Source organism: Phyllobates terribilis, unplaced genomic scaffold (genome assembly GCF_046119375.1).
Source record: "Phyllobates terribilis strain yellow unplaced genomic scaffold, ASM4611937v1 Scaffold_5__5_contigs__length_657084704, whole genome shotgun sequence".
Taxonomy (NCBI): domain Eukaryota; kingdom Metazoa; phylum Chordata; class Amphibia; order Anura; family Dendrobatidae; genus Phyllobates; species Phyllobates terribilis.
Window position 1 is genome coordinate 50,251,283 of NW_027362765.1, and position 12,579 is coordinate 50,263,861.

The 12,579-nt window shown below is 44.9% G+C and overlaps 1 protein-coding gene across 1 annotated transcript in view; it reads left to right on the forward strand.

The window, feature by feature from the left end:
* The first annotated feature begins 744 nt into the window (after positions 1-744).
* Positions 745-12,579, forward strand: part of LOC141271907 (uncharacterized) — a 156,139-nt gene continuing 144,304 nt past the window's right edge. The window contains exon 1 of the mRNA XM_073682133.1: positions 745-824. Within this exon, the coding sequence (XP_073538234.1) occupies positions 810-824 (15 nt within the window). The 5' untranslated portion in view covers positions 745-809. The remainder of the gene's footprint in view (positions 825-12,579) is intronic.

The window sequence follows — 12,579 nt, forward strand, 5'->3', positions numbered from 1 at the left end:
ATCATAAAAGTGAAGGTTGAAGTCCCGTACACATCGTACACACGCAGCTTCGCTCCGTACACCGCGTACACGCGCAGCTCAGCTCCGTACACCGCGTACACGCGCGGCTCAGCTCCGTACACCGCGTACACGCGCGGCTCCGCTCCGTACACCGCGTACACGCGCGGCTCCGCTCCGTACACCTCGCACACACGCGGCTCCGCTCCGTACACCTCGCACACACGCGGCTCCGCTCCGTACACCGCGTACACGCGCGGCTCCGCTCCGTACACCTCGTACACGCGCGGCTCCGCTCCGTACACCTCGTACACACGCGGCTCCGCTCCGTACACCTCGTACACATGAGGCTCCGATCCGTACACCTCGTACACACGCGGCTCCGCTCCGTACACCTCGTTCACACGCGGCTCCACATTGTACACGCGGCTCCGCTCCGTACACCTCGTACACGCGCGGCTCCGCTCCGTACACCTCGTACACGCACGGCTCCGCTCCGTACACCTCGTACACGCACGGCTCCGCTCCGTACACCTCGTACACACGCGGCTCTGCTACATCCACACTGTAAACCCCTCCTGACCCCACACATAACCTTCACCTCATCCAGCACAATGACAACAAGCACAGCAGAGTCCTGCATCCACTGAGGCCCCTGATCATGTGACCCCTGACTCCTCCCCTCCTGTGACCTCATCACAGGTCCTGTGCGCACAGAACAGCCATATATGTGGGGTTGAGCCTAGAATGTATGGGCTGTAGTCAGGACCTGGAAGGAGACAGACCATACATTCTGGAAGATAGCATAATCTATGGGCTCCTGTCAGGTATATATTATTGGAGGCAGGAGCATGTATGGGCTCCTGTCAGGTATATATTATTGGAGGCAGGAGAATGTATGGGCTCCTGTCAGGAATATATTATTGGAGGCAGCAGAATGTATGGTCTCCTGTCAGGTATATATTATTGGAGGCAGCAGAGTGTATGAGCTCCTGTCAGGTATATATTATTGGAGGCAGCAGAATGTATGGGCTCCTGTCAGGTATATATTATTGGAGGCAGGAGAATGTATGGGCTCCTGTCAGGTATATATTATTGGAGGCAGCAGAGTGTATGAGCTCCTGTCAGGTATATATTATTGGAGGCAGGAGAATGTATGGGCTCCTGTCAGGTATATATTATTGGAGGCAGCAGAATGTATGGGCTCCTGTCAGGTATATATTATTGGAGGCAGGAGAATGTATGAGCTCCTGTCAGGTATATATTATTGGAGGCCGCAGAATCTATGGGCTCCTGTCAGGTATATATTATTGGAGGCAGGAGAATGTATGGGCTCCTGTCAGGTATATATTATTGGAGGCAGGAGAATGTATGGGCTCCTGTCAGGTATATATTATTGGAGGCAGCAGAGTGTATGAGCTCCTGTCAGGTATATATTATTGGAGGCAGCAGAGTGTATGAGCTCCTGTCAGGTATATATTATTGGAGGCAGGAGAATGTATGGGCTCCTGTCAGGTATATATTATTGGAGGCAGCAGAATGTATGGGCTCCTGTCAGGTATATATTATTGGAGGCAGCAGAATGTATGGGCTCCTGTCAGGTATATATTATTGGAGGCCGCAGAATCTATGGGATCCTGTCAGGTATATATTATTGGAGGCAGGAGAATGTATGGGCTCCTGTCAGGTATATATTATTGGAGGCAGGAGAATGTATGGGCTCCTGTCAGGTATATATTATTGGAGGCAGCAGAATGTATGGGCTCACTGTCAGGTATATATTATTGTAGGCAGGAGAATGTATGGGCTCCTGTCAGGTATATATTATTGGAGGCAGGAGAATCTATGGGTTCCTGTCAGGTATATATTATTGGAGGCAGGAGAATGTATGGGCTCCTGTCAGGTTTATATTATTGGAGACAGCAGAATGTATGGGGTCCTGTCAGGTATATATTGTTGGAGGCAGCAGAATGTATGGGCTCCTGTCAGGTATATATTATTGGAGGCAGCAGAATCTATGGGCTCCTGTCAGGTATATATTATTGGAGGCAGGAGAATCTATGAGTTCCTGTCAGGTATATATTATTGGAGGCAGGAGAATGTATGGGCTTCTGTCAGGTATATATTAGTGGAGGCTGGAGAATCTATGGGCTCCTGTCAGGTATATATTATTGGAGGCAGCAGAATGTATGGGCTCCTGTCAGGTATATATTATTGGAGGCAGCAGAATGTATGGGCTCCTGTCAGGTATATATTATTGGAGGCAGGAGCATGTATGGGCTCCTGTCAGGTATATATTATTGGAGGCAGGAGAATGTATGGGCTCCTGTCTGGTATATATTATTGGAGGCAGGAGAATGTATGGGCTCCTATCATGTATATATTAGTGGAGGCAGGAGAATATATGGGCTCCTGTCAGGTATATATTATTGTAGGCAGGAGAATGTATGGGCTCCTGTCAGGTATATATTATTGGAGGCAGCAGAATGTATGGGCTCCTGTCAGGTATATATTATTGGAGGCAGCAGAATCTATGGGCTCCTGTCAGGTATATATTATTGGAGGCAGCAGAATCTGTGGGCTCCTGTCAGGTATATATTATTGGAGGCAGCAGAATGTATGGGCTCCTGTCAGGTATATATTATTGGAGGCAGGAGAATGTATGGGCTCCTGTCAGGTATATATTATTGGAGGCAGGAGAGTGTATAGGCTCCTGTCAGGTATATATTATTGGAGGCAGAAGAGTGTATAGGCTCCTGTCAGGTATATATTATTGGAGGCAGGAGAATCTATGGGCTCCTGTCAGGTATATATTATTGGAGGCAGGAGAATGTATGGGATCCTGTCAGGTATATATTATTGGAGGCAGGAGAATGTATGGGCTTCTGTCAGGTATATATTATTGGAGGCAGCAGAATGTATGGGCTCCTGTCAGGTATATATTATTGGAGGCAGCAGAATGTATGGGCTCCTGTCAGGTATATATTATTGGAGGCAGCAGAATGTATGGGCTCCTGTCAGGTATATATTATTGGAGGCAGCAGAATGTATGGGCTCCTGTCAGGTATATATTGGAGGCAGGAGAATCTATGGGCTCCTGTCAGGAATATATTATTGGAGGCAGCAGAATGTATGGTCTCCTGTCAAGTATATATTATTGGATGCAGCAGAGTGTATGAGCTCCTGTCAGGTATATATTATTGGAGGCAGCAGAATGTATGGGCTCCTGTCAGGTATATATTATTGGAGGCTGGAGAATGTATGGGCTCCTGTCAGGTATATATTATTGGAGGCAGCAGAGTGTATGAGCTCCTGTCAGGTATATATTATTGGAGGCAGGAGAATGTATGGGCTCCTGTCAGGTATATATTATTGGAGGCAGCAGAATGTATGGGCTCCTGTCAGGTATATATTATTGGAGGCAGGAGAATGTATGGGCTCCTGTCAGGTATATATTATTGGAGGCCGCAGAATCTATGGGCTCCTGTCAGGTATATATTATTGGAGGCAGGAGAATGTATGGGCTCCTGTCAGGCATATATATTATTGGAGGCAGGAGAATGTATGGGCTCCTGTCAGGTATATATTATTGGAGGCAGCAGAATGTATGGGCTCCTGTCAGGTATATATTATTGGAGGCAGGAGAATGTATGGGCTCCTGTCAGGTATATATTATTGGAGGCAGGAAAATGTATGGGCTCCTGTCAGGTATATATTATTGGAGGCAGGAGAATGTATGGGCTCCTGTCAGGAATATATTATTGGAGGCAGGAAAATGTATGGGCTCCTGTCAGGTATATATTATTGGAGGCAGGAGAATGTATGGGCTCCTGTCAGGTATATATTATTGGAGGCAGCAGAATGTATGGGCTCCTGTCAGGTATATATTATTGGAGACAGGAGAATGTATGGGCTCCTGTCAGGTATATATTATTGGAGGCAGGAGAATGTATGGGCTCCTGTCAGGTATATATTATTGGAAGCTGGAGAATCTATGGGCTCCTGTCAGGTATATATTATTGGAGGCCGCAGAATCTATGGGCTCCTGTCAGGTATATATTATTGGAGGCAGGAGAATGTATGGGCTCCTGTCAGGTATATATTATTGGAGGCAGCAGAATGTATGGGCTCCTGTCAGGTATATATTATTGTAGGCAGCAGAATCTATGGGCTCCTGTCAGGTATATATTATTGGAGACAGAAGAATCTATGGGCTCCTGTCAGGTATATATTATTGGAGGCGGCAGAATGTATGGGCTCCTGTCAGGTTTGTATTATTGGAGGCAGCAGAATGTATGGGCTCCTGTCAGGTATATATTATTGGAGGCAGCAGAATGTATGGGCTCCTGTCAGGTATATATTATTGGAGGCAGCAGAATGTATGGGCTCCTGTCAGGTATATATTATTGGAGGCAGCAGAATGTATGGGCTCCTGTCAGGTATATATTATTGGAGGCAGGAGAATGTATGGGCTCCTGTCAGGTTTGTATTATTGGACGCAGCAGAATGTATGGGCTCCTGTCAGGTATATATTATTGGAGGCAGCAGAATGTATGGGCTCCTGTCAGGTATATATTATTGGAGGCAGCAGAATGTATGGGCTCCTGTCAGGTATATATTATTGGAGGCAGGAGAATGTATGGCCTCCTGTCAGGTATATATTATTGGAGGCAGGAGAGTGTATAGGCTCCTGTCAGGTATATATTATTGGAGGCAGAAGAATGTATGGGCTCCTGTCAGGTATATATTATTGGAGGCAGCAGAATGTATGGGCTCCTGTCAGGTATATATTATTGGAGGCAGGAGAATGTATGGGATCCTGTCAGGTATATATTATTGGAGGCAGGAGAATGTATGGGCGTCTGTCAGGTATATATTAGTGGAGGCTGGAGAATCTTTGGGCTCCTGTAAGGTATATATTATTGGAGGCAGCAGAATGTATGGGCTCCTGTCAGGTATATATTATTGGAGGCAGCAGAATGTATGGGCTCCTGTCAGGTATATATTATTGGAGGCAGCAGAATGTATGGGCTCCTGTCAGGTATATATTGGAGGCAGCAGAATGTATGGGCTCCTGTCAGGTTTGTATTATTGGAGGCAGCAGAATGTATGGGCTCCTGTCAGGTATATATTATTGGAGGCAGCAGAATGTATGGGATCCTGTCAGGTATATATTATTGGAGGCAGGAGAATGTATGGGCTCCTGTCAGGAATATATTATTGGAGGCAGCAGAATGTATGGTCTCCTGTCAAGTATATATTATTGGATGCAGCAGAGTGTATGAGCTCCTGTCAGGTATATATTATTGGAGGCAGCAGAATGTATGGGCTCCTGTCAGGTATATATTATTGGAGGCTGGAGAATGTATGGGATCCTGTCAGGTATATATTATTGGAGGCAGCAGAGTGTATGAGCTCCTGTCAGGTATATATTATTGGAGGCAGGAGAATGTATGGGCTCCTGTCAGGTATATATTATTGGAGGCAGCAGAATGTATGGGCTTATATCAGGTATATATTATTGGAGGCAGGAGAATGTATGGGCTCCTGTCAGGTATATATTATTGGAGGCCGCAGAATCTATGGGCTCCTGTCAGGTATATATTATTGGAGGCAGGAGAATGTATGGGCTCCTGTCAGGTATATATTATTGGAGGCAGGAGAATGTATGGGCTCCTGTCAGGTATATATTATTGGAGGCAGCAGAATGTATGGGCTCCTGTCAGGTATATATTATTGGAGGCAGGAGAATGTATGGGCTCCTGTCAGGTATATATTATTGGAGGCAGGAAAATGTATGGGCTCCTGTCAGGTATATATTATTGGAGGCAGGAGAATGTATGGGCTCCTGTCAGGAATATATTATTGGAGGCAGGAAAATGTATGGGCTCCTGTCAGGTATATATTATTGGAGGCAGGAGAATGTATGGGCTCCTGTCAGGTATATATTATTGGAGGCAGCAGCATGTATGGGCTCCTGTCAGGTATATATTATTGTAGACAGGAGAATGTATGGGCTCCTGTCAGGTATATATTATTGGAGGCAGGAGAATTTATGGGCTCCTGTCAGGTATATATTATTGGAAGCTGGAGAATCTATGGGCTCCTGTCAGGTATATAGTATTGGAGGCAGGAGAATCTATGGGCTCCTGTCAGGTATATATTATTGGAGACAGGAGAATGTATGGGCTCCTGTCAGGTATATATTATTGGAGGCAGGAGAATGTATGGGCTCCTGTCAGGTATATATTATTGGAGGCAGCAGAATCTATGGGCTCCTGTCAGGTATATATTATTGGAGACAGCAGAATAAATGACCTCCTGTCACGTATATATTATTGGAGGCGGCAGAATGTATGGGCTCCTGTCAGGTATATATTATTGGAGGCGGCAGAATGTATGGGCTCCTGTCAGATATATATTATTGGAGGCAGGAGAATGTATGGGCTCCTGTCAGGTATATATTATTGGAGGCAGGAGAATGTATGGGCTCCTGTCAGGTATATATTATTGGAGGCAGCAGAATGTATGGGCTCCTGTCAGGTATATATTATTGGAGGCAGCAGAATGTATGGGCTCCTGTCAGGTATATATTATTGGAGGCAGGAGAATGTATGGGCTCCTGTCAGGTATATATTATTGGAGGCTGCAGAATCTATGGGCTCCTGTCAGGTATATATTATTGGAGGCAGGAGAATGTATGGGCTCCTGTCAGGTATATATTATTGGAGGCAGCAGAATGTATGGGCTCCTGTCAGGTATATATTATTGTAGGCAGGAGAATGTATGGGCTCCTGTCAGGTATATATTATTGGAGGCAGGAGAATCTGTGGGTTCCTGTCAGGTATATATTATTGGAGGCAGGAGAATGTGTGGGCTCCTGTCAGGTTTGTATTATTGGAGGCAGCAGAATGTATGGGCTCCTGTCAGGTATATATTATTGGAGGCAGCAGAATGTATGGGCTCCTGTCAGGTATATATTATTGGAGGCAGCAGAATTTATGGGCTCCTGTCAGGTATATATTATTGGAGGCAGCAGAATCTATGGGCTCCTGTCAGGTATATATTATTGGAGGCAGGAGAATGTATGGGCTCCTGTCAGGTATATATTATTGGAGGCAGCAGAATGTATGGGCTCCTGTCAGGTATATATTATTGGAGGCAGGAGAATGTATGGGCTCCTGTCAGGTATATATTATTGGAGGCAGGAGAGTGTATGGACTGCTGTCAGGTATATATTATTGGAGGCAGCAGAATGTATGGGCTCCTGTCAGGTATATATTATTGGAGGCAGGAGAGTGTATGGACTGCTGTCAGGTATATATTATTGGAGGCAGCAGAATGTATGGGCTCCTGTCAGGTATATATTATTGGAGGCAGCAGAATGTATGGGCTCCTGTCAGGTATATATTATTGTAGGCAGGAGAATGTATGGGCTCCTGTCAGGTATATATTATTGGAGGTAGGAGAATCTGTGGGTTCCTGTCAGGTATATATTATTGGAGGCAGCAGAATGTATGGGCTCCTGTCAGGTTTGTATTATTGGAGGCAGCAGAATGTATGGGCTCCTGTCAGGTATATATTATTGGAGGCAGCAGAATGTATGGGCTCCTGTCAGGTATATATTATTGGAGGCAGCAGAATGTATGGGCTCCTGTCAGGTATATATTATTGGAGGCAGGAGAATGTATGGGCTCCTGTCAGGTATATATTATTGGAGGCAGGAGAGTGTATAGGCTCCTGTCAGGTATATATTATTGGAGGCAGAAGAATGTATGGGCTCCTGTCAGGTATATATTATTGAAGGCAGGAGAATCTATGGGCTCCTGTCAGGTATATATTATTGGAGGCAGGAGAATGTATGGGATCCTGTCAGGTATATATTATTGGAGGCAGGAGAATGTATGGGCTTCTGTCAGGTATATATTAGTGGAGGCTGGAGAATCTATGGGCTCCTGTCAGGTATATATTATTGGAGGCAGCAGAATGTATGGGCTCCTGTCAGGTATATATTATTGGAGGCAGCAGAATGTATGGGCTCCTGTCAGGTATATATTATTGGAGGCAGCAGAATGTATGGGCTCCTGTCAGGTATATATTGGAGGCAGGAGAATTTATGGGCTCCTGTCAGGTATATATTATTGGAGGCAGCAGAATGTATGGGCTCCTGTCAGGTATATATTATTGGAGGCAGGAGAATGTATGGGCTTCTGTCAGGTATATATTTTTGGAGGCAGGAGAATGTATGGGCTTCTGTCAGGTATATATTAGTGGAGGCAGGAGAATCTATGGGCTCCTGTCAGGAATATATTATTGGAGGCAGCAGAATGTATGGTCTCCTGTCAAGTATATATTATTGGATGCAGCAGAGTGTATGAGCTCCTGTCAGGTATATATTATTGGAGGCAGCAGAATGTATGGGCTCCTGTCAGGTATATATTATTGGAGGCTGGAGAATGTATGGGCTCCTGTCAGGTATATATTATTGGAGGCAGCAGAGTGTATGAGCTCCTGTCAGGTATATATTATTGGAGGCAGGAGAATGTATGGGCTCCTGTCAGGTATATATTATTGGAGGCAGCAGAATGTATGGGCTCCTGTCAGGTATATATTATTGGAGGCAGGAGAATGTATGGGCTCCTGTCAGGTATATATTATTGGAGGCCGCAGAATCTATGGGCTTCTGTCAGGTATATATTATTGGAGGCAGGAGAATGTATGGGCTCCTGTCAGGTATATATTATTGGAGGCAGGAGAATGTATGGGCTCCTGTCAGGTATATATTATTGGAGGCAGCAGAATGTATGGGCTCCTGTCAGGTATATATTATTGGAGGCAGGAGAATGTATGGGCTCCTGTCAGGTATATATTATTGGAGGCAGGAAAATGTATGGGCTCCTGTCAGGTATATATTATTGGAGGCAGGAGAATGTATGGGCTCCTGTCAGGAATATATTATTGGAGGCAGGAAAATGTATGGGCTCCTGTCAGGTATATATTATTGGAGGCAGGAGAATGTATGGGCTCCTGTCAGGTATATATTATTGGAGACAGGAGAATGTATGGGCTCCTGTCAGGTATATATTATTGGAGGCAGGAGAATGTATGGGCTCCTGTCAGGTATATATTATTGGAAGCTGGAGAATCTATGGGCTCCTGTCTGGTATATATTATTGGAGGCAGGAGAATCTATGGGCTCCTGTCAGGTATATATTATTGGAGACAGGAGAATGTATGGGCTCCTGTCAGGTATATATTATTGGAGGCAGGAGAATGTATAGGCTCCTGTCAGGTATATATTATTGGAGGCAGCAGAATCTATGGGCTCCTGTCAGGTATATATTATTGGAGACAGCAGAATAAATGGGCTCCTGTCACGTATATATTATTGGAGGCGGCAGAATGTATGGGCTCCTGTCAGGTATATATTATTGGAGGCGGCAGAATGTATGGGCTCCTGTCAGGTATATATTATTGGAGGCAGGAGAATGTATGGGCTCCTGTCAGGTATATATTATTGGAGGCAGGAGAATGTATGGGCTCCTGTCAGGAATATATTATTGGAGGCAGCAGAATGTATGGTCTCCTCTCAGGTATATATTATTGGAGGCAGCAGAGTGTATTAGCTCCTGTCAGGTATATATTATTGGAGGCAGCAGAATGTATGGGCTCCTGTCAGGTATATATTATTGGAGGCAGGAGAATGCATGGGCTCCTGTCAGGTATATATTATTGGAGGCAGCAGAGTGTATGAGCTCCTGTCAGGTATATATTATTGGAGGCAGGAGAATGTATGGGCTCCTGTCAGGTATATATTATTGGAGGCAGCAGAGTGTATGAGCTCCTGTCAGGTATATATTATTGGAGGCAGCAGAATTTATGGGCTCCTGTCAGGTATATATTATTGGAGGCAGGAGAATGTATGGGCTCCTGTCAGGTATATATTATTGGAGGCCGCAGAATCTATGGGCTCCTGTCAGGTATATATTATTGGAGGCAGGAGAATGTATGGGCTCCTGTCAGGTATATATTATTGGAGGCAGCAGAATGTATGGGCTACTGTCAGGTATATATTATTGTAGGCAGGAGAATGTATGGGCTCCTGTCAGGTATATATTATTGGAGGCAGGAGAATCTGTGGGTTCCTGTCAGGTATATATGATTGGAGGCAGGAGAATGTATGGGCTCCTGTCAGGTTTGTATTATTGGAGGCAGCAGAATGTATGGGCTCCTGTCAGGTATATATTATTGGAGGCAGAAGAATGTATGGGCTCCTGTCAGGTATATATTATTGGAGGCAGCAGAATGTATGGGATCCTGTCAGGTATATATTATTGGAGGCAGCAGAATCTATGGGCTCCTGTCAGGTATATATTATTGGAGGCAGGAGAATGTATGGGCTCCTGTCAGGTATATATTATTGGAGGCAGCAGAATGTATGGGCTCCTGTCAGGTATATAATATTGGAGGCAGGAGAATGTATGGGCTCCTGTCAGGTATATATTACTGGAGGCAGGAGAATCTATGGGTTCCTGTCAGGTATATATTTTTGGAGGCAGGAGAATGTATGGGCTTCTGTCAGGTATATATTAGTGGAGGCTGGAGAATCTATGGGCTCCTGTCAGGTATATATTATTGGAGGCAGCAGAATATATGGGCTCCTGTCAGGTATATATTATTGGAGGCAGGAGAACGTATGGGCTCCTGTCAGGTATATATTATTGGAGGCAGGAGAATGTATGGGCTCCTGTCAGGTATATATTATTGGAGGCAGGAGAATGTATGGGCTCCTGTCAGGTATATATTATTGGAGGCAGGAGAATGTATGGGCTCCTGTCAGGTATATATTATTGGAGGCCGGAGAGTGTATGGACTGCTGTCATGTATATATTATTGGAGGCAGCAGAATGTATGGGCTCCTGTCAGGTATATATTATTGGAGGCAGGAGAATGTATGGGCTCCTGTCAGGTATATATTATTGGAGGCAGGAGAATGTATGGGCTCCTGTCAGGTATATATTATTGGAGGCCGGAGAGTGTATGGACTGCTGTCATGTATATATTATTGGAGGCAGCAGAATGTATGGGCTCCTGTCAGGTATATATTATTGGAGGCAGGAGAATGTATGGGCTCCTGTCAGGTATATATTATTGGAGGCAGGAGAGTGTATGGACTGCTGTCAGGTATATATTATTGGAGGCAGCAGAATCTATGGGCTCCTGTCAGGTATATATTATTGGAGGCAGCAGAATATATGGGCTCCTGTCAGGTATATATTATTGGAGGCAGGAGAATGTATGGGCTCCTGTCAGGTATATATTATTGGAGGCAGCAGAATGTATGGTCTCCTGTCAGGTATATATTATTGGAGGCAGCAGAGTGTATGAGCTCCTGTCAGGTATATATTATTGGAGGCAGCAGAATTTATGGGCTCCTGTCAGGTATATATTATTGGAGGCAGGAGAATGTATGGGCTCCTGTCAGGTATATATTATTGGAGGCAGCAGAGTGTATGAGCTCCTGTCAGGTATATATTATTGGAGGCAGGAGAATGTATGGGCTCCTGTCAGGTATATATTATTGGAGGCAGCAGAATGTATGGGCTCCTGTCAGGTATATATTATTGGAGGCTGGAGAATGTATGGGCTCCTGTCAGGTATATATTATTGGAGGCCGCAGAATCTATGGGCTCCTGTCAGGTATATATTATTGGAGGCAGGAGAATGTATGGGCTCCTGTCAGGTATATATTATTGGAGGCAGCAGAATATATGGGCTCCTGTCAGGTATATATTATTGGAGGCAGCAGAATGTATGGGCTCCTGTCAGGTATATATTATTGGATGCAGGAGAATGTATGGGCTCCTGTCAGGAATATATTATTGGAGGCAGCAGAATGTATGGTCTCCTGTCAGGTATATATTATTGGAGGCAGCAGAGTGTATGAGATCCTGTCAGGTATATATTATTGGAGGCAGCAGAATTTATGGGCTCCTGTCAGGTATATATTATTGGAGGCAGGAGAATGTATGGGCTCCTGTCAGGTATATATTATTGGAGGCTGGAGAATGTATGGGCTCCTGTCAGGTATATATATTTGGAGGCCGCAGAATCTATGGGCTCCTGTCAGGTATATATTATTGGAGGCAGGAGAATGTATGGGCTCCTGTCAGGTATATATTATTGGAGGCAGCAGAATGTATGGGCTCCTGTCAGGTATATATTATTGGAGGCAGGAGAATGTATGGGCTCCTGTCAGGTATATATTATTGGAGGCAGCAGAACGTATGGGCTCCTGTCAGGTATATATTATTGGAGGCAGCAGAATGTATGGGCTCCTGTCAGGTATATATTATTGGAGGCAGGAGAATGTATGGGCTCCTGTCAGGTATATATTATTGGAGGCAGCAGAATGTATGGGCTCCTGTCAGGTATATATTATTGGAGGCAGGAGAATGTATGGGCTCCTGTCAGGTATATATTATTGGAGGCAGGAGAATGTATGGGCTCCTGTCAGGTATATATTATTGGAGGCAGCAGAATGTATGGGCTCCTGTCAGGTATATATTATTGGAGGCAGCA